At 34.8% G+C, this 23,954-nt stretch overlaps 1 protein-coding gene across 2 annotated transcripts in view; it reads left to right on the forward strand.

Annotated features, from left to right (window-relative positions):
- Positions 1-23,954, forward strand: part of LOC132700383 (uncharacterized) — an 81,388-nt gene that overhangs the window by 49,739 nt on the left and 7,695 nt on the right. For both annotated transcript variants that reach the window (XM_060667667.1, XM_060667659.1), the window contains exons 3-6: positions 7,876-8,129; positions 19,576-19,792; positions 22,177-22,378; positions 23,323-23,937. In XM_060667667.1, coding sequence (XP_060523650.1) covers positions 7,876-8,129; positions 19,576-19,792; positions 22,177-22,378; positions 23,323-23,937 — 1,288 coding nt within the window. The remainder of the gene's footprint in view (positions 1-7,875; positions 8,130-19,575; positions 19,793-22,176; positions 22,379-23,322; positions 23,938-23,954) is intronic.

Genomic DNA, 23,954 nt, shown 5'->3' on the forward strand with positions numbered 1-23,954 from the left:
AGCGACCACTTGTCTATTAATTTATTACCGAAAACAAGGGTTCCTCCTAGGGCATGGTTCAAGTGGCTTTTGAAGTAGTGAGTTAAACAGATGTGTTTTACTTTTTAGAAAACTGAATTTTAGGACTTTAGTATCGTTGAGGATTTGGCAGGCATCGAAAGCCAATTTTTTCAGACGAGTTCTTTTTTACGAATTCGAGGCTTTGCTTGTAGAATTTATAACTTATCACTACTTATCTATCTTTGTTATTGTACATATTTTTTTACGTTACTTGTTTTTTTTACTAATTTGGTGAGTTTACTGAATTAAAGGGTTGTGTGTAAAAATACTGCCTTTTATTTCAACAAATCGACCTGTTGCTGAATCGGGCAGTTTTGGTGACGCGCCAAATATTACTTATTTTTGATTATTGCTAACGGCAACCATGACAGAAACATTAAAATTTTTAATGATATAGGAGCATGCTCTTCGTACATTTGATATATTACATTACATCAAAGTACGTATGTATTTATAGTACAAGTTAATTAAACATTTCTTTTGCAAAAATATTCGATAAGACGATCCATTGCACCACTGTAGCAAAGAACACAAGCATAATATTAAGGTGTACAGGGTGTTTCAAAACAAATGCGAAAACCTGAAGAAGGCGATTCCTTGTTTCAAATTAAAGGTAGTTTATTATATACAGGTCGAATCTAAATGAGATATGAGGTTAATAATATGGCGGAAAATAGTTCGATCTCGATCTCGAACTTGAGGCTAGCTTAGCCAAGCAATATTCAATACTTGAGAGTGTGTTTATACCACAGTTCAATTTTCGTGCATTATCGGCTAAGCAATGACTGTTTAGTAATATTTGTTTTTGCAGGAACAATTGCTAACATGAATTAACCTATTTTAATTCTACGTTTGTCTACGTAGTGTCGCGTGAGATTTCTTTTCTTATTGAAAAAATGGACCCACAAGATATTCAGGATTTCGTGGAGATACGCACGATAATATTAGAACACCCAAAATTTATTGTAAAGAAAATTTTATTACCTCTGATTTTTGATCGTTTTACTCGTGTAAACAATAGAGGCTTACCTATAGTAGCCTTAATTTAATTATTAACTTGTTTACGGTACGGTAATATTTCAAAAGAATCAAAAATGTTGGGTTGTTACCAGTCGTTGGTATTTTAACTCCTTTGTCATGTCCCTTTTCCTACAAAAAAAGATATTTGTCATAAGTGATAGATTCCTGGTCTTGTTTTCTTTCTTGTCAGTGGAGTCCCTTTAGAAAAACAATAAAACCTTTAACTATTAAAACTATTAAAAATACATTAGTTTTAAAATAGGTGGATACAGATTAACAAATGGTCCGATTATTACTAATAAAAATTTCAGTATTCAGTATAGTTTTACTTTGGACCTTACTCAGAGATAATTTTTATAGGAATTTTTAAAAATAATGTTAAATCTGTATTGATTAAAGTTACCTTTGTTTTAAATTAATGCACAATTTTTTCAACTGTGCAGCAGTTCGCCTGACGCCTATCAGGTTTGAACATTATATTCCGCAGAAATTTTTTTACCATTCTTGATACTTCTCTTGAATCGAAGATGAGTGCGTTTCTTTGTTTTCTAGCATATTGTTGTGCTTGTCCAGTAATGACGTCAGCAAATAACTTTTTTAACTATTTTTTTCAAACTTTAAAGAAAGTTTTGCTAAAATCCCCTGTAGTACTTACCTGAGGTCATGTTTAATACACTACTAAATTAATGGAAGTTAGGGATCTTTATTTTAAATAAAATGTTTTTTCAATACATTCAGCACACAAAATACAAAACAAAATGATGATCAACCAAGGCAAGCGCTGTTTGCAACTTTCTTGGCCAAGACGTCTTGAGTTTAATTTAAGACTTCAACTATAAGTACGGCCACACATCTTTTGGATTATTGCATCTGAGGATATTGAAAAGAATTACTTTGCACTGCCCCAAAATAGAAATTCGAAGACAAACAAATAACAATGGTCTCTTAGCATACTACGGCACCCCAAAAGTATGGTCTGTTCATAGATATAAGAAAGTGAACAATTGCTTTTGAATGGGATTAGCCAAGGGTGGTCATTAACATACAATGCAACAAGATTATTACCTAAAGTTTCGGAATTTAAATTCAGGTAAAATTGTGATCCGTAATAGAAAATAAGTTTATACCTACCTGTGTTGGTTTTTTATACTACTTAGTTTAAATTTGTTAATAATTATTCTTATTTTGTATGTAATACAGCGTGTGTTGAATCGTGTGCGAATTATGCAAAATATGTGCGAGTCTAGTGTATCTTAGGAGATGCTCTTGCCCAAAATGTAAAAACACTATTCTATTGAAACTAAGGAAGTTATAAACAATGTTTATTTGACTCTCATTGAACATGGTGCCAGCAAGCAAGCAACTGTATGGAAAATTGGGAATAATCCCATTTCAGCGAAGAAAAAAAGAAGCGATGCTGACATTTTCTCGAGTGTAGATGAAAGTGATCGAGATATAATACGGCGTAAAATTTACCAGTTATACGACGAACAAAGCGTGTCTACATTAGATATCTTAATTAGGAGGCTTGAAAAAATGAAACCGGTATTAAATGTGGCAGAACTAGCTTATGGAAGTGTATTCAACACATGGGTTTTAGATTTTAAAAAATTGACAAAAGGCAAATTTTAATGGAATCTGTTAGAATTCGAAAATTGCGACTGGAATATCTAGAAAAAATAGGATTTACTTGGATGAAACCTGGTTCGACACTTATGATATCCCGGAAAAGGGTTGGGTTGACTCAACTGATAAGTATAAAACAAACGCGCCATCAAAAAGAGGTAAAAGAATAACTATTTTGCACGCTGGCTCTAAAGATCGTTGGATTCCAAATGGACTTTCTCTGTCTGCGAAAAATATTAAAGATTCTTCTCTGGATTACGATGAAGACACCACCGCTGATTTATTTGAAAGTTGGTGTAAAAACAAACTAGTTCCAAACATTCCTCCTAATAGCGTAATTATAATGGACAATGCAAGTTATCACAGTAGACAGTTGACTAAAACCCCTTCATGATGTGACACAAAAGCAACAATCCAAAACTACATGTATAATAACGACATTTATTTTCACGAAGATTATACCAAAAAGCAATTAATTGAGGTTCTACAAAACTGGAACCTACAAAAGGAATACATCTGTGATAATTATGCAAAAACTTTAGGGCATACAGTTTTAAGGCTTCCACCTTACCACTGTATATTTAATCCCATAGAAAATGTTTGACACCAACTGAAATCTGCCATTCTTCGTAACAATGTTTTCCCCGTGTTAACTCCAATGTCCTCAAACTTATAGAAACCGCAGTTTTTAACATCCCTCCACCAAGATTGGGCAAATTCTCTAAACATATAGAACAATCGTATATCCATATTGCAAATAATATAGAACAAATAATAATTAGAACAGGCGATGATAGCGATAGGGATACTGATATATTATGTGAATAATTTTAAATAATTTAAGTAGGTAATAAAAATAATTTGTAATTTTATTTTCTATTTAAACATAAATACATACATTAAAAAATAAATATTGTTTAGTATCTTTAATAACAAAACCCCAAATAATTAAATTCTAAGCAAAGTACGGACCTGTTCGGCGATATTTCATTCTTACAACTTGAACGGGTCTTTCCTTAATTCGTATCAGTTAGTCACTTTCTTATATCTATAAGCAGACTTTACCTATTAATGGTTGATCCCGGTTAAATGAAATGGCAACATCAGCGCTCACTCGGTATATATCACTAGGTTCGTTAAAATTCCATAAATCCTGACGCCGGTGCGGAACAGTTGGTGTTTCTTTTTTTCGCGAGCAAGTCCGTCAACAAAAGCTGTGGGCCCGGCTTGGGAAATAAGTAGGTCTGTCGTGTGGGCGCAGTTTAGTCGCAGATTTGTTGAATAGAAACGCTATACGGCCGGAGAGATGACCTATGACAGCCTGGCCCGGAAAAAAGCGACCTTATTTCATACCTCTTCCGGACACCTGAAGGTTAACATAGGCAGGGCATTGTTTTAGCGATAAAAGTCCACTTTGGAAATCGTATCTGTCGATCGACGAACGAGACAGTTATAATTGGGCGCCGTTTTGTTTTTTAAGGAAGGAGCATAGATATGTAGAGTGATTGTGCGAAAATTAATTACACAACCTTGACCATAATTTTATGATCTTCTTTCTGTTGATAGGAAAATGCAAGTCCAATGCAAAATGCAACTTGTAGAAGTAGAATTATGAAAAAATTGAAATTTTTTAGAAAATATTATCATAAATTAAGTGAGAGCGATAGTTATAAACAAAAGTTTGCATTATTTTTGTATTTAAAAAATCAAAGTCAATCACATTAAATTACATTAATAATAAACAATGAACTGCAAAATCAGGACAACTGAGAGTGCCCGAAAATATTATTAACGGTACGTTTTTGACCACGTTGTAGAACAAATTATACAGCATAGTGATGGCGTGCATACTGGCATTTTATAATCTAATTCTAATTCAATATGATTTACCAAGGTAACCAGAGTGACTTAGAATTGAATTTGAAATAAAATTGGGCGTGTTCTATTGGAAATTCCAGTGGCCACCTGGCAGCGCTACATTTATAAAAAACATTTTTTAAATATACATTTAGACCAATTATTTTCGTAATCCGAATTTAATAAAGATCTTTTTTAGCTGCCAAAAAGGTTATTGCTTCGAGTAATTATTTGGTTTCTCACTTATTCGCATAGGACAGTTTCGTGCTGCTGTGTGGGTTATTGTAGCTGATATTGTGAAAAACATGCGTATACGAGAGTATGGGTTAGGAGCTGGATTAAGCGTCGGAAAACTTTCAGAGCATCTGTCCAGCTTTAAAAAAAAATGCAAATAAAGATCCAGAACATAAATAGATGAGATTATCTCCAGCAATGTTTCAGAAATGATTAAACCAAAGCTGACAAAATCAGTATAATGACTGCTATTTCTGCTAGGAACCAGTTGGAGGTAACATTGCGATGCCTACTTAGTGGAAATAGTTTGGCTTTACTTTTTTACCAGAGATCCTTTTGGCAATTTATGAAGCTTTTTAATTAATTTATGTGATACTTTGAACATATATCCCATGATATATCTATATATTTCATAAAAATTAAGGAATGTTGTAGATAACCTTGTCCATTTCATAATTTTAAAATTATATGTAATATAAAATTCAATCGATTTATGTATGACTATTTTCTAATTTTTATTGGAACTGAGAAATATTCACCGCAACTATCTAAAAAAAACGGTTTCCATGCAGGCAGCTATTTGTCGAGACACGCAAACTAGCCACAAAACTAGCCGGCGCATACTAGTGCGAAATATGGAAATAACAACTTACCTTAAGAATTGATCCATGTATCAAGCTAGGGTTGATCTTACTTAGTTTGAGATGGAAAAATATATACAAGAGATAGTGTAACTAGAGTTTAGGCCGACGTAAGCTCACCTCATAAAATATGCGTGGTACAATAACAATTACTTTGAACCGCTTTGAAATATATAGTTTAACTTGATCGCTCCATTTTAGTGGCACGTATATTGAACTAAGTTTGAACAACCGGGAATATATACAGACTGTGCTACCCTAGAACGTAGGTGTCGTCAAGATATTTCCATTAGTTTAATCAAACTATTTTTTTTTGTACTCAAGGGCATTTTTTTTGGCCTATTTTGTGTCACTATTTCCTGCGCCTGCTATATTTCGCTGATGACGCACAAAACAAAGTAGAAACAAGTTTATTTGAAGAGTTAGAATTATCTAAAACCCCAATATAGCATATTTTGTGTAATTTTCAAAATACCTTATTTAATTCTATTTTTTTAAAGATTTTTTTTATTTTTAATTAAAATTTGGAATTTTCGAAGAATTTTTTTTTGGATTTGGAATACATTGCTCATGGGGATCGTTTCATGGCTGGCGTTGAAAATATAGTACTTAAAATCAACTAAGTAATATATAGTAGATAAAAATGCTTTAAAAATTCCTATAGGTCAAACATAACATCATGTTTAGCGAAATTTTAAAATCCGAGGTCCTGAAAATTATAAAATAAGGAAAACAGCTGGACCAGATGATATCTATGTAGAAACAATAGAACTGTTAGACGATGATAACAGATTTTAGTGTAAATGCTAGTAGTTGCTATAAAAATAATTCATGGAAGGATCTACATTAAGGTTCTGAGACGTATGTGAACGGTAAGGAAATTAATGCAAATAATTTCCTTACCTGAAGTAATAATTCCTGAAGTAAATAATGGAAGTGAAGACTGAGGGAAAACGCGAAATCGTCAGTAAAAAATGTTCACGGTTTTAACATTTTAAAGACTGGTATCGATGCTTACTCACTCTTTAGACCTGCACAGGACCGTGAAGAATTTACCAGAAATGTCGCCAACTTCCACTAAATGGATATTGCACCTTAAGAAGAAAAATATAAAGACAAAAATATTGTTTTATATTTTTGAGGTCTAGTATTGAAGAAAACAAACCGCATCGAGTAGCTTATTAATCCTAGGTAACAAGAAAGTAAATTCGAAAACTGTTATATAATAGACTCCATGAAATTAAGTTTATCAATTTGAAAATCGCGTGTGGCATCACCCTGAAATATATGTGATTTTATCAAGCATTTTTTAATGCTTCTCAAAACATATTTCAGTCAGAACTTTTGTAAATAGATATTTAGAGATATCCACACCAGAAAACGAGTTCGATTTTGCTTTAAAAAGTGTTTTACCCATTAGAAACATCAATTTATACCTACTATGGCGAACTATATTATCTAATGGCTATATGGTTTTCCCCCTAAAGCTACTAGACACATAGAAGCCCTCAATTACGCTGACAGGAACTCATGAAGCAACCATGTAATTTTTTTTTTGAGAAGATCCATTCATTGTGCGCATGCGTGAGATTTAAAATTTCGTTTTTAACTAATGGCAGCTCTAATGACAATTTTGAACAACATGGCCGCTGACAGATCGTCTATGTTTGAACGCGGCATATTTGGGCAGCATTTTTTCAAAATATATCAAAATCCTACTAAATTTTCAGACAAAAAAGGAGTTGAGGTCTGAAGAAGCATTGCAGAATTACAACACCCACATGGGCGTCTGTATATTCTGCAATTAATTTGACGTTTTTGTTCTTCAGGCCCTGTAGATACGATGCAATTTGCAACATGTATTTTTTTATGGTAGTTTCATAAACTCATAGGTTTAACCTCCATTGAAATAACTTTGAGATGCTAGATATCGCACATGAAACATCTAATTGAAAAAATGTTCAAGAAGCGCCTCCTACATTGACAAGGGATATTTCTTATGCTTGTTCTGGCAAAAATTCAACTTGCAGCTTAATTATTACCTGTGTACCTCAAAATTTAGGGAATTCTGTTTAGTAAACTCACATGTAAATATTTATGTACGTCTATTTTCCAACTTGTTAAGTATCAAATATCACTGTTTCTTTAATATCCTATTAGGTTCTCATATTTGCCACATTCGCTGTAATTTCGTGAAAGAACAAAATATTGAAAGAACAAATTATACAAGTTTGTGAGTACGGACACCAAAAATGAAAACAGCAATGGCACAGGGCACAGACTGTTCCGCGACCATAGTAATAACTTAGGTCTGCGTCGCCAATTATGTTCGGATTTCAGCGATTGATGTTGCGTTCTTATAAAAACTAATCAATATTCCAGAAAAATTACCGCAATGTTTTACGTCATCTTTGACAGGTGCGCGTTTGTGTTCCAGATTGACAATTCCCGAATCGTACTCGGGCTACTTCGAGCTGCTGAGCGAGGAAGGTCGGGCGGTTCGGTGCATCGAAAGCGTCGCCGAATTGGCGAGACGCAAACCCGAAGAGGGTTGCTTAGTGAGAGAGACGATTAGAGGAGTACAAGCCAAGACTGAACTGGATGGTTCCGTAGTACCGGAAGGTGCCCGGACCATTCCCGCGGGTGAAATACTAGTCCCCACCGGCGAAGCCGTTTTGCCAGGATCCAAAGGTATGGAATATGAATATAATATTAATAATAATAAAAAAAAGATGAGATACTCCTTCTATAGCCACAGGATATCCGAATCTATAACTAACTAAAATTCTTTATAATTCAATCAATTTGAAGAAAACAAATTCCAAAATTCAAAATCTTATCTTCAGGGAGTTCTTTTTTTTCCAAACTCAATAAATCTTAGCTACAGTTGATATTTGATATTGTATTTAGGTATAGTCTGTCTCAATCTTCATCGTGTTTTCTCTCGACGGACTCTCCCCAATAAAATTTTATTGAGTGAAGCCATTAACAAAAAATGTATTCGTACTTGAGTGACAAGGCCAAGATATGCCAGGTATGGTCTGTTCATAGAGATAACAAAGTGACCAATTGCTTTTGAATGGGATTATCCAAGGGTGGTCATTCACATACAATGCAACAAGATTATTACCTAAAGTTTCGGAATTTAAATTCAGGTAAAATTGTGGTCCGCAATAGAAAATAATTTTCTACCTACCTGTGTTTAATATTTTTTGGTTTGGTATACTACTTAGTTTAAGTTTATTAGTAGCCATTCTTATTTCGTGTGTAATACAGCGTGTGTTGAATCATGTGCGAATTATGCAAAATATGTGCGAGTCTAGTGTATCTCAGGAGATGCTCCCGCCCAAATGTAGAAAACACTATTCTCTTAAGACTAAGACTATTAAAACTATTTGACTCTCATTGAACGTGGTGCCAGCAAGTACCACGTTCAATGAGAGAAAAGAAACGGCCACATTGACGAAAATGCCAACATCAACTGTAACGAAAATTGTGAATAATCCCATTTCAGCGAGGAAAAAAAGAAGCGGTGCGAGTGTAGATGAAAGTGATCAAGATATAAATACGGCGTAAAATTTACCAGGTATAAGAGGAACAAAGCGTGCCTACATTAGATATCTTAATTAGGAGGCTTGAAAAAGATGAAACATGTTTGGCACCAACTGAAATCTGTCATTCGTCGAAAGCACCTTCAAATAAAGGAAAACGCGTCACCATAATACACGCTCTCTCAGAAGACGGATTTGTCCCAAACTGCTTGCGGTTTTCGGTTTTCAAAAACTGAAATCCAGGAAGATTTGTTAGTAAATGATATTTATTTTGAATTCAGTTAGAAAAAAGCGTAACTTTGCGAAGTCCTACATTCATATGCAATTAAAAAACAGTATGTAAGCGATAATTTGGCTGAAAAGACTGGCCACGTCTTCAGCCATCTCATTGCATGTTTAACCCCATAGAGCATTTGTGGAACCAAGTAAAATCAAAGGTCATAACACAAAATGTTACTCCTCTTTTAATTACCAGTGTTATAAATTTGATAAATAACATACCAATTGAGAGCTTGAAAAAATCAGAAAAAAATTGAGGACTCTTACATTTCTATACGAAATAACATAAATTCTATTATAATCAGTCTCAATGATGATAGTGAAACAGAACTAGAGATTTTGACATTTAGAATAAAAATGTAGTTATGTATAGATATTCCTAGCTATGAATTTATTGTATATATTTAATGTCATTGTTTTTTCTTAGTTTAATTTAATAGTATTATACCCAACTAAATAAACGTTTGAGATTCCGTCCCTAATGTTCTGACCCTTAATTCCTACCGGACCCGAGTTTTATTTCTGTCGACAGGTAACTTCCATAATTGCCGGCAAAAATCAGCACGAACTATACGAATAAAATGTAATAAAATATTTAATAACAAAAACGTTCCGCTAATTTGTATGGTAAACAAAATATTAAAAAATAACATTAGTTTAGTTACACGTGTTCCTTTGTAAAACGTGTGTAAACATGTATAATAAGTCATTCTGAAAATGGCTCGAAAAAAAGGAACCCATGGCCTGGAAAAATAGAAAAATATTCTATACTATCAGATGAGAGATGTTTAATGTCCATTAGAAAAATAAAAAATAATAATAAAATATGTCTATCTTTAAGTCGGCAGTCTGATATGTTTAATGGGCTAAAAAAACATTGACGTACCCAAAGTAAATACGGAAAATATTACTCACTTAAAAATGTTGAACTTAATTAAATATAAACAAAAATTATAAATTTCGAAAAGATCTTTATAAGAACCTGAACTTTGTTATGTTAATTGGTTGTCAAATATGAACAAAGCTTTATTTAGATTGCTTGTTTTCTTTTTAGAATATGTTTCGGGATTTATAAATTTTCTAATTTTTTTTAATAAGTATAGTAAAAAAAAAGTATTTTGTTTCGATTTTTCCTTTAATTGTTCTTATTTTCTTTATTGTCCTGCAATGTATGTTAATATATAGACTGTTTAATTTTTTTTGTTAGCGGTTATTAGTGGAAATTAGTTGAGATTTAAGTGGTATTTGGTGGTAACTGGTGGTAATTAGGGGTAATTTTTGATATGTTATTTTTATGTATATCCAAATTTTTGCAAATTCGAAACAAACAGCAGAATGACTCGGGTTAAAAAAAATAATAAAAATAAATTCATAAATGGCTGCTAGGGGGCCTCTTGGTCACGAACACAATATAAATCAGGTTTTCCCTATAATTTGCATAGGTAAACTATGTCGACACTAGTTTTACTCGATTCTCACGTAAACCATGATCAATTTTTGTAATCTCTTCAAATAAAGTAGTAGATGAGCGTGAACTTGAATTTAGAAAAACTCTCATAACTTTGGTCTTATTTGAAAGACTGATTTTTTTGTTTCGTCTTTTTAAATTATACTATTGCCGCTAGATGGCCTTAACTGTCGTTCTAACTTATTAATGCATTTTTTCGAGAAAAACAAATCTAAACATATATTTCTACACATTTCGCTAAGAAAATGTTCTCTCTAATTTCTTCAGTGGGGTACTGGGAGATATTTTAACAAATTGTATTAACAAAAAAAAGGTACGCCACTGGCTTTTGGTATTTTTATTTATTTGTTTACATTAAGCAAAGAAAAATAAAACTTTTTTTATGTCTTCGATTATTTTCGAATATTTCTTCGTTTACGAAAAATAAGGCAGTTCGAACATCATCAAAATTTTTATTTTTATTCTAGAAAACGACGGAATACGATAAGAATTGAAGAGATAAAAAAAGTTTGATTTTAGATTACTCATTCCAAAAAGGAACTAAAATCGCAAAAGGGTCAGTGGCGTGTATTTTTCTGTTGATAAAATTTCTCTCGTTACGCCACTGAAATGCAGAATCGATTTTTTTGCTCAATGTAGAGAATTTAATTCTTATTTAAACTGAATAGAAACAAATGTACCATTACACTTGTATTACACAAAGTTTGGGTGCCACTTAGCGCCATCTAGCGGCAGCGGTATAATTTAGAAAGATGTAACAAAGAAAGACTTGTAGTTCCAATTACGGTCTTTCATGTGGCACCAAGTGCATTAAAATCGCTTCAGCTGTACCGGCATTATGAGAATTTTTCTAAACTGTTAAGGTTAAATCTCCCCAACCCACTTTATTTTACATCGGATAAAAATTTTCCGATGTTTTCCATTCAGACAGTATTGAAGGTTTTGCGTTCTCTAGCGACCATCCCACGACCTAAAAAATAATTTCCAGCATTTTCTTTTGATCACTTTTATCTTTTTTTTTTTAAATAAAACATGTTGTAATGTTGACTCGTTGCCGAGATACAGTCGCTTACCTCGCGTAATTGGCCATCCTACAAAAACCTACAACTTTTACTAAGTATATCAAATACCTATTTTTAATACTTTGCGATTTATTTTAACTTTTTCAATATTTAGTTGACCATGACAAAATGACATTGTCAAATTTCTACCTGAGAACTGTGTAAATAATAGTATACAACAAAGTATACAACAAGTGCGGTAAACGGCATTTGAGTTACGAGTTCATTTGGCAGGAGCGGAGCGAGTGTTTAATGTAAAAGTGACTTCTACGACCGTTAGTGTTTGCCTACATTTTTGCAAAACAACACGAACACAGTGACTGGCATGACCGTCACAATTGACAAACGTCAAAATTCAAGCCAAAACATACGATTGCTTCCAAATCCGTGCGGCATTATCCCGGAAATGTCCGAAGGGGCTCGGATCCGTGGGGACAAGAAACTCACGAGATGGTCGTATTTGTCCAAATGTTCATTTGTCCAAATCGTATCGGAGCGTTCGAGGCCAGCAAAGCGTTTACGTGGAGAAATAATTTTCCTCAATAGAGAATAATTATGATTTGTTTACATTATAATGTCTATTTAATAATATTTATAATGATTCAGCTTAGAAGATTCAGTTGCATTTTAATTAATCAAAGAGCCAAACCTGTCATAAATGTGTTTGTTTAAAGGTTCTCAATTATTTTAAATAAATCATTGCGGTCATAGTAAAATTGTATTTAGGTAACTTTTAAATTGCATACGGTGATTATCACGATTCATGAAAGGTTAATAAAAACTTGTGCCCAATTGTCCTCATAGCTAAAATTATTGATGATTTTTAAATTTATTCAATAAGCAATATGATTTATCAATAGGTAATAAAAAATTAAGGGACCAATATTTAAATCACGACAAATTATTTAGTTTGGTTTAGGCTTTCACTTCTCATTAGGTATTTTCATTTCACATTTCACGACAACCTAATTAAAGTGAGAATTATTTATTCCGATCTGTATTGACGGCTTTGTTCATCTTTGTCCAATATTTGAAATAGCGGTGACAACAAGTAAATTCTTTATTCACATTTGGACAAGTTAATCTTATGGTTTTTGATGCGTCTCAATCTACAAAACCAATTTAGTAATATCATTTGACAACGTTCTACGAGCCGACTCCTTGGATTAGAGTTGATTTCCCCACGTAAGGCGCTTGTATCTGTATGTCTTCGCCTAAACCTCCCTCTTTATTTGGTTAAATGTTTCGGGTGTTCGTCGCCGGTGCCTCGGGTGATTTGGACAAATGCACATTACAGCATTTGTGGTTTTCCCAAAAGTGATGTTTTCCGCACGCTAGAGCGGTGTTTAATTAGGTATTTTACAGAAGGGAGTATAAAAATAGTTTTCCTGGTGCATTTCGTGAGGTACTAGGGCAATTTGGAACAACAATTCCCATCTATTTTAAATTATTACACTCATACTCAACTCATAAACTTGTATCTTTGCAATTAAGCGCGCTCCGCATGTCGCAGGGGCATTACCGCCGATTCTGGTGAAAGAAATGACGTCACCGCGAGGCCACGCCCCAATTCTTTAATTTATTTAAGGGCTTCAACTTTTCAGAAACAATAAATTTTGCATCGCTATAGAATGTGCTATGTGGTATAGAAAATTTAAAAGAAATGTGAAACAGACGCATTCTGTCAACCCAATGGCGACCAATACCAAAAGTTTCAGCCTGGGTCGCCAGAGAAATTAGAGGTGAGAATACGTGGGACACTAATAGAACAAGTTAGTAGCTTCCAGTACTTGGGAATTATGTTCGAAGAAATAGGAGGACAGGACACTGAATTAAATAATAGAATAGAAAAGGCAAATAAGGTATACTATGCATTGAGTTAGGGACTCATAAATAAAAAGGAAATTTCTAAGGAAACTAAAATGACCAAACAATTTACAGACCAAACCTTACATATGGCTCCGAATCTTGGATATTGTCAGATAGGGACAAGAGCAAAATTGGAGCAGCAGAGATGAAATACTTGAGGAGAGTGAAAGGAATAACCAGAAGGGACAAAATTAGAAATGCACTAATAAGACAAGAGTTAAAGGTGGAATCCATAGAAGAATTTATTGAAAAGAAACAACTTGGTTGGTGGGGCCATTTACAGAGATTGCGCAGCACTGCACCGGTTGAAAGAGCTTGGCACAGTAAAATGCAGGGAAAGCGGAAAAAAGGAAGACCCAGAGAAACGTGGGGCAGCACATTGGGAGAGAGTTTGAAAAAGAGGGGACGAACATGAGTAGAAGCTAAAAACTTGGCACTAAATAGAAAAGACTGGAAACTTTTTATCGATAGCTAAATTGCATGCAGAAATGTCACCGTTACACCCTACGGGTAGAAAGGGACTAGATTATAGATAGATTATCCTTTATTTCTGTTGTCAGTCTGCTCTTTAAGTCGCAGGAGAGTGCCTTATTTAAAAGGGGCTGGAGGATTCCATCACCCACCAAGAAGATAGAATAAATTAATTCAAAGTGGATAGCTAATAGCAGATACACTATATTGACAAAGCACGCTTTAAGAAATTTCAAATCGAGCTAGATACCAGTTTCGTCTGGGATAAGTGAAATAGAATAATGTTGTATAACAATGGCCATGTCAGTAAAGAATCAAGCTACTCATACAAGCGGAGAGAATTACCCCAGTGCAAAAGACAATCAAACAAGATGTGGTGGAGACCTCCTGGTTCTCTGCAGACTTCCTTGAATCTATGACGTTTGCGGCGCAAACCGATCGGGTGTTCTGCGCTGCCAACAAATTTAACAGAGCGCGCGTGCGCACGTCCCGCCGAGTTTTCGATTTCCGTTTTCGTTTTAATTGCACGTTCGACGGTTAGAGAGCGTTAAATTTCGCGCGTTCCAAGGCGAGAAATGTTTCGAAATCGTTTCGTTTTACGCAACGCCGACCGCCGCCGTGGAGCGATTATATTCCACGCGTTGCAGAAAAAAATAAATAAATAAAATCATAACGAAAAAACGGCGACGGCGGAAGCGGCTTAATTTCTGTCGACCATAAATTTCAATAAATTGTCTAGAACGGCGCGGGCATTGTGTTTTTTTTTCTTGCCGATATCCGCGAGTTACCTGAAATGTAGATGCGACACTATGTGCCGCGGTGCGGCAATATCGGGAGACTTTTGACATTTGCAGTAATATATGTTACGGAAATTATTCATTATTCGTATTATTTGTTCGTATTTGTATGTAGTAGATACGATTTTATTTCGTTTTGTTTAGTCTACTTGGTTATATTCCGAGCCAATAAATAAAAAAGGTATGAAAATCACCCTTCTTGTATGAGTGTGGCTCGAAAATTGTATAGCCAAACTAAATCATGCGGTTGAAGACGAAACAAGTGTTTCAATTATTGGTCGCCGTAATATTTAATTTATTTTTGAATTAGTAAACATTTCAATTTTTTTATTTTCTTCGAAGGGTACTTAGATTAGCACTGAATCATTTTAAAAGTTTTTTTTTTCATTTTATTAAAAATGTTAAGCCCAAGCATTTCAGTTTTAAAGCCACTTCATGTACCACAGCAAGGAGAAGAATTTACTCTATAAATTTGTAATATATTGTTGGTTAAAAAAAATACCAGACCCTGTGGCAACTAATAACAATGGCCGTTGTCTAGTTGCAACTAAAAATGATTACCATCATGACAATATGTCATGGACGGTGGATTAAGATGTGTCTTTTGCTTTTTAAGACCGATTTCCGGAAGGCAGAAAGTCTAAACAAATATTTTTGTTGAAAGTCTAAAAAAGTGATTTTTGTTAATGACCATGCCATAAAATTCGCGTAAAACCAAAAAAATCAGAGGATAAGAAGATAAATTAGAAAAGTAAAAAGAGAAGGTCTACCAACTAACCAAAACACGTTTTTAGAGGATTATATTGAAAAATGGTTCTATTAGAAGCAGTACACTTAAAAAGCCACTATGGGATATTTCTTAATTTTTCTCCATTCATATAATTTTGTTTCTAAATATGTTACATTTTATTTTAGAGCACGGGGGAGTTTATTGGCTTTTTATCTTTCAGAAAAACTTTAATTTTTGTGTTTCCGGCTCTGCATATAATGTATCTCAAAGTATATCATTTGTGGCTTTTGACGGACACTCCTCCAAAAAATAACTACGACCTTCATAGCCATTGTGTAAACCCCTATATCTATTAGATATATACCGTAAAAATTGATTCTTCACAAGCGGCATTAATATTTTCGTAGCGCATACGTCTACATTTCACCCACTAACTTGAACTTTGCGCCATATTCCGGCGATTTCCACACACTTAACTCGGTTTTCGAGAACATCTAACGAGATCTAGGCATATTTCAATAAATTACTGCCGTAAAAATACCACACCTATACTTATTGACGTTTTGTCAGGGGTCAAGTTGGTTGTTGAATGCATCAAGGTCATTGGTTAAAAACGAGATTTTCAATCTGGCGCATACGTATGTTCAATGGACATTCTCAAAAAAGGTTTTTTAGTTGCTTCATAAGTATTGTCCTTTATATATCTAGTAGCTTTATGGGTAAACCCAAAACTAACCAAAACTAATTCAGAGGTAAGGGACAAGACAGGGACAAGTCAGGTAGATTTCGGAGACGTGGCGGCTTCTCAGTGGAAGTGTTGAATAACCGTTTCACGGTGCGTCTCGAACTATAGCTTGAAGATACAAATGTACAACTTTTTCAAAACTAGTTCCAAAATTATCTTTTAAAAAGTATTTACCAGTGTCATCGAGTACATAAATTGAAATTCAAGAATTTTTGTTAATTTTGGTGAGTTTTTTTCGAACTGACAAAACGTATTTTGTCGGAAACCTCCCTACCATACCTTCAAGATTAATCAGTGGAAAGTGGCTTGACAGCTACATATAAAATGATAGTAAATTACGTGCCTAAATTAATTGAGGAAATATTTTTTTTTCATACATGTTTTCTTTAGAAAATTAAATTCATAATTTAAAAAAATAAAAATAAAATAATTTTCCAAAAATCTTGTAGTGGAGAAAAATATTCGTAAATAGCGGACACATAGACACATTATAAGACATTGTATGATATTCATTTCCAAAGAGTTTTTATCTTCTTCGTCGTAAGTAACTGCTAGTCAATAAACAGGTACAGAAGTAATGTTGAACTCTCCAGAACTATTGTTCTATCTTAATGTAATGAATTATATATTATTGGCAGTTTCATCACGAAAAAATAGTACATCGCTTTACTATAAATCCACGAACTCAAAGAAAAGCACTTAAATCACTTTTGACTGAAAATATATATAATGTCAATAAGTGTGATGAAATATACCTTATAACAGAAGTTTGTTTTGACACTAGCGCAGTGGTTAATAAACAAGTGATCGAAGAAGTTAACCTGTTGCAGACTATACTTTTTCTACGGCCCTTAGTTTTTGGGTAAACTCACAAACGTGACAATACCATCACACATATGACTAAAATACCGGAAACGACCAACAGGCTGTAATAGATCAGACGTCTTAAAGTGTCACTTTCAGCACGCCACATTGGATATTTTAGCGAATGAAACTATCCAAATTTCGAACTCGACTTAACTCGGTTATGAAAGATCAAAAGCATTGCTAACATTACATGAACCTGTTTTTTTTGTGAAACCACTATATTACTTTGGATTAAACGAAATTAAAAAGTATTTTGGACTAAATCAATAAAAGTCAATAAACAAAAATTTCTCTTGCCATTTATTCCCACAAAAGCTTTTGCGAATGATTCTGAATAGTTAAACAGCTCTGTAACAAAAAATCTAGTACAGATAAGCACTTATTTTTAAAAGCAAATTATTTATTTTAGAGCACGGTGTAGGAAAAGTATATAAAACAACAGAATTAATTTCTGTTCCAAAATCATGCTGTCAAATATTAAAACAACTTTTATATGACATCGGTGCTGACCAACCAAACTTCAATAAACTAATAAGTGTAAGTGTACAAAAATTATTATAAATTTACATGTGTTGGTTTCATGTCCGTCAAAAATCACAATTTCAATGTAACTCGGATCACCCTGTATATGACCAACCTTTCACTTTTACCGCGTTATTATCGCTGACAAATTCCCCACGCCATACGAGTCAACTTCTTAAGATAAATTCGAACCCGACTACGACGACGGCAGCGTGACAAGCCGTTGCTGGAACAATAGACATTCCCGATTTCCATTCGTTTATAGTTCAATAATCAAGAACAAATATATCGTACAGTACGATAGATACAACAGTATATACCCGGTACGACATTAAAGCACTTTCTCCTATATCCTTGGCATTACAGCCACAGGCTCACGCGGTAGCGATAGTCTAGCAAAATATTAACGGTAGCGTTTTGCTTATATACAAATTACTCGAAACGGACAAATGAAAAATATAGACTGTTTTGTGAGATCTACATCTGCAAATCTGAAAAATATTTTTTTTTACTGCCTAGCGTGCGTTTTTGTTTCACGGATCTGAGTCACTTTGGACATTTCTGGGGTATTACCGCACTTGTTCGGGAGCAATCGGATGTTTTCGAAGTTTTTGCCGCATGGCTAGAATTTTGACTTTTCAATTCGTGTTAATTTGCAAAAATGTATCCAAAAACTAACGGTTGTAGAAAAAGTATAGTATGCAACACGTTCGGGAAACGGTTTAAGTCACTTCTTTATTAAACACTCGCTCCTTTCGTGCCAAATAAACTCGTGAGTCAAACGCCGTTTACCGCACTCGTTGCATATACTATAAAATGAGTAATAAAACCAGAATTCCGTACAAATTTAAGGGTGCTAGTTATGGAATAAACCTTATCACTTTTGTATTTACTATTTATCTTGTGTCAAAATATAGGCGGACACCCATACGTTTCTATAATTTTTATTATCAATTATCAATTTATCAACAAACGTTAAATTTAATGTTCTTATAATAAGCATTGCATTGTTATACTCCCTACTCTAAAATACCCAAATTTGGACGTGCACAAACGGTTGCTTGAAGAAACATTCTCGCGTTGCTTTAGCAACGGGTTCGAAGCTATCAAACTCTTAACTAAAGCAAAGCGTATATAATAGCGTATATAGTAGTGAATCGCTTGCAATATTTTTAAACACTTGTTGATCTCAAACTCGTCGGGTAGTGACTCCGAACATGACACACAGGACCTGTAAAAATTAACTTTCATTTGTAATGAAAACATTTTTATAACTGCAGGCAGACACAGTTTGTGTTTTGCAATTTTTTTTTTGGGATTTTGAATTCTACTCAACTCTTTTATTATTTTGGTTTTAGTCTATTAATCTTTTCAACTGTGAAATAGAAAAATAGTTTGATACCTGTTTTTACAAATGCCCACCAATTTTATCTCACCCTAGACACGATATAAAAATATGTAAATAAAAATCATACAATTTAAATAATTATTGTTTTTTGTTTGCCGTTATAGTTTTGCAGATTAGTTTAATAAAACGTAAATATAAATACTAATAAAAAATAAATAAATAAATAAGATAAGCAAATAAACATCCATCCTACGTTTGACATTTATTTACAGTAGCATGACTTCACCGAAATGAGACTGCTTTTTTGAGGTAGTAGGTATATTTTTATTTTTTCTATTTTTGTCAGTCACCACCTAGGATGTAATTGTAGTTTTTTTTTCACCCTTCTTCGCCGTTTCTGCCGTTAAAATCTGCTTTTCCTTGTTACAGGACGATACCTCAAGTGTTTGGACACGCGAGGCGACACGATTCTATTGGGTCTCGAGCAGCGCGGGAAATTCTCGGCGCTGGCGCGCGAAGACAACATCAGTGGCGTGCACACCGCGCGGAACTTACTCAGCAAACGACTACCCCTCACGGTGCGTCTCGTGCACGGCACTGGCCCGCGAGGCCTGAAGAGTCCCAGTCATTTTGTGCCAGAACTTAGGTAGGTAACTTCAAAGCTAATACCTTTTGTAATTCTGTATACTCAGTATACTAACAAGACTAAACCAATGGGTACTTCGTCACTGCCTCAAGAAATGGACGAAAATAATCTGCAAATATTGCCCAAAATTTATTCAGAATGTTACCAGAAAATATTGACGTTACCTGTACGCGTCTAGTAAAATGTTATCACATAATGATCGATTCAGAGATTTTGTGTCCCAAATCTCAAATTCGGAGCCACCATTCGGGTTTAAATTCAGAATTTTAAAGTGAGTATGTGTTTTTATTTAAGCGGCCTAAATTAAGCAATAAACTTTTCCTGTTTATCTTATTTGAAATATGTACTTGTAAGTACGTATTACGTGTGTGACGATAACGTTTTTCTTTCCTCGAAACGTCGTGACACCCTCCGCTCATCATTTATTTTTTCACCGTCGGTATTTAACTCCAAATTGTTTGAGGTCGCGTTTATATCGATCGATGGCCATTTCCGCACGTGACGTCAAAATAGGTGTGGGAGTGAGGAAATACCTGGAAGATAAGTACGAGGGCGCTCCGTTCCGTAATTTCTAATTATAAAGTGCCCTTTTGCGTACGCTTTCCGATTCACCGGTTTTAATTGACGTACGTAGTTAATAACAAGGACAGCACTGGAAATACTGCTCGCGTTTGCGTGTGGGATTTTTTTTTTTAATTTAAACTCGTGCCATTAGAGCGAGGCATTTTCTAAATCTATACATGAATAGAGTTTTTCTCCATTTGAAAAGCGCTGAAAAGAAAATATCTGGAAACAATTTTATACAAACTCTTCAGAAAGTCAATATGTTAGACACCCTGTATAATTGTACTGGTAAAAAAACTATTTTTACTTTTAAATAGTTATGTTATTAATATTTTCGCCCTGCTTAAGTATTATGCTTATACATGTCCGGGAGTGTTTTGGGGAGACTCTAAACGAAAATTCCTAAAAATTGATCACATTATTATAGTTACTGAAAATACCAATCAATTATTTTATTAATAATTAATCAATAATTCAAGGAATTTCTTATCTTTTGTTTGCTTTTTGCCGATTAAAATTGTTAAAAAGGATAATATTTCGTCTGCTTGGTTGGTATTGGTACTTTCGAATACATTAAGAGTAATGGAAATAGATATAAATCACACACCACCGTTCTGGCAAAATAAAATCGCTGTGCTCTTGACACCATTCTAAACATGCAACGTTCTTTCTAGGTAAAAGTGTAGGTATAGGGTATAGGTATATAGGGAACTCACTAATAGGTAAATACAAATATATTTTGGTAAAATAATAGCACTTCAGTTAAATTTTGATTATACGCACCCGTCAATTCGGCTTTTCAAATAAGTCTTAATATATGGTGCGATTTTATTTATTTTTTTAAAGCGACGTGTTATTTAAATTTCTCTCCTTCTTGAATTCTTTGGAATATTATTCAATACGTCAAATTGTGCAATCGAATTGTTTTTAAATTGATTGAATTACGAAATCGGTCATATAATTCCGTTTGTATATCTACTTATACTGATATAGAGGCCGTGAAAATTAATGTAATTTATTCTTATATTTTTGTCAGGCGCATAATACACAAGATAATAAATTACCACGGATCTGACCGATCTGTATAAATTAATAATTTGTATTCGTAAAACTATAAGAGGTTCTTTAACGAGAGAGCTCGTTTCTTTTCCAATGGGTTCGTTAGGTACTTTTATTGTTCGAACTCAGTTTTTCCATTGGCGCATTGTGTTCTTAATATTACGCTGTGACCTAATAAACGTTTTCATAAAACGGGACTTGGATATTTTTATACATATATTACTGCCTTGTATAGTTTATACCGTTTTAACATACACGTTTTTATATTCCACGTGGGTACCGTAATAAATTGAATAGCGAATTAATTTTCGCATACGGAAAATGTTTCGTAGTAGTCCACAATTTGCTGCAGTTTTCCATTATTCGAATTATTACTTTTCAAAATGCTGTTTGTATGCAAAAATGTTTTTTTTTGTTATTAGCTGTGGCAAACCGTGGCGGCCAAACCATCTGGATGAGCGACGAAAAAAAGTCATACGAATACCTAAAATTTCATAGAAATTATTCACCGTATTTTATTAACGAATAATTTGTGTTTTACGTATGTCGGAGACAAATTGAAAACCTGGCAACACGGCAAAAACGAATCAGTACATCGAAGTAGTTGTATTAGCAATATTTGACTACTAAGTAGTTTAAATGAAAAACTTATTACATTGCTTATATCGTTTTAGTTTTTCCTGCACTTTTTTTTTAAATTAAAACAAAAAAAAGGTTTTTCCACGTTTTTTTCAATCTACCTTTCCCTCTCCCCGTTTCAGGTTATTGTCGGTATACGAGGAGGAACACGTCTTCGCGTTGCCGCTTCAAAAGGACGTCCAAACCGTGACGGCTCTCCCGCTGGCGGCGCCACTGAAACTACTGCGGACGCGTAACGACGACCAGCTGCGGAACATGGCGGAGTTCACGCGATTGGTGGAAAAATGCACCAAATTAGTAGCGGATGTCGCCGATAGGATACAGGCAAGCATAGGGTCATTCACGCTTCGAACCATGTTAAAAGTTTTGGAGTACCAGAAAAAGATGACTTTTCCAAATTTGGTATACCTACTACCAGACTGGATGAACCTATACCCAAGAAATATTTTCGATGATGCTGGCTTGCTAGATAAATTCCATAATAATTAATAGCTGTTAACATTATTCGGGTAGCTTGGGAAACATAAAAATATATTCGTCGGCAATGCGATTGTTATACAAAAGTTTACTTTTGAGAAATTAAAGGTTGGTGTAATCACGTAGGTAAAACTTCCCTAGCATTCGGATAGATTTGAGCACGCGAAATTTGCGAAAATATAGCGTGGATTGCCACCGAATATGGCGCTACAGTAATATCGGAAACGTTCGCTTTATTGGTTCTTTCGAATTTTTTAATGGAACGTGAATCACCCCGTATTACGCAATGTGACGAATACGCAACGCAATCTAGTTTGGGGATAAAAAGGGAGTGGCGGAATTACCGACGCGGTCACTAATTAGATTTGATTAACGCCATTTAATCGTCGCAATAAAGTTTGCCCCATAATTCACGCAAGATCTCTGTGCGGTCAGTGATCTTAGATACCCTGAAGGTGCTTCAAAAAGTAGACTCTAGGAACATCTCGTCCAAAACAATTTCTCTTATTGGTCTAGTCTAGGGTCCAAGCGCATTTAAATTTAATTTAATTTAAACTCTTCCGGTATTTTTCTTTTTCCTCGGACACTTGATTTATCTGAGCAAATTGTTATAAAAACTTCATTTCACAACGAACACTGACCGGAACCATTTTGGTCGCCTACACATTGGCAGCGGCGTTGGCGTCATATATGGAACCAAGATAACCCTGCGTTTACCTTGGTTCCATATATGACGCCAACGCTTCGGTTCCCGTCCGACCTTCACGCAAGCGCAAATCGTTCGGTTTCAGGTGCTGGATGGAAAACTAAGCGAGTCGAAAAAACAGTCTCCTACCCAGCCGGTGGCTGAACCGAAAAACGGCTTCGCTCTGCGTCGTAGCGCGTCATCGGATTCGGCCAATCACAGAACGAAGCACTCGCACCACCATCGGAAAGACGAGAACCGAATTCCCGTCTACAGCAAAGACTACGACGAAATCGACCAGATCTACGACTACGTCAGAGGCTTCGCTCCTCTCCCGAAAAACATCCGCGCGCCGTTCACCGACCCATCGCCGTCATTGACGTCACACAGTTCCGCTCCTCCCCATTCGACCCCACCGGATCTCACAAAACCGGAACCACCCCCTATCGAGACGATCCCGACAAAAAAATTGCAAGCTGAAAAACGGAATCGAAAATCGGCGTCGTCGACGATCAGGGAGGCACCCCAAAAAGTCCACCAGATCCAGAAGACACCTCCAGGTCTACCGAAGCTATACGTAAAGAACGGGCACTCGCAACGTAGCCGACTGCTAAGGCAGAAGAGCGCGTCGCCGATGAAAGAGACTCCACCTAGTCCAATTTCCAAGTCCGGCTCGCCATTGTTCAACATACGGTATAAGTCGTTGAACAATCTACAGCAGGTGAGTGGTCTCGACTT

This window comes from Cylas formicarius, unplaced genomic scaffold (genome assembly GCF_029955315.1).
Source record: "Cylas formicarius isolate icCylForm1 unplaced genomic scaffold, icCylForm1.1 PGA_scaffold_10__41_contigs__length_53128322, whole genome shotgun sequence".
Classification (NCBI taxonomy): domain Eukaryota; kingdom Metazoa; phylum Arthropoda; class Insecta; order Coleoptera; family Brentidae; genus Cylas; species Cylas formicarius.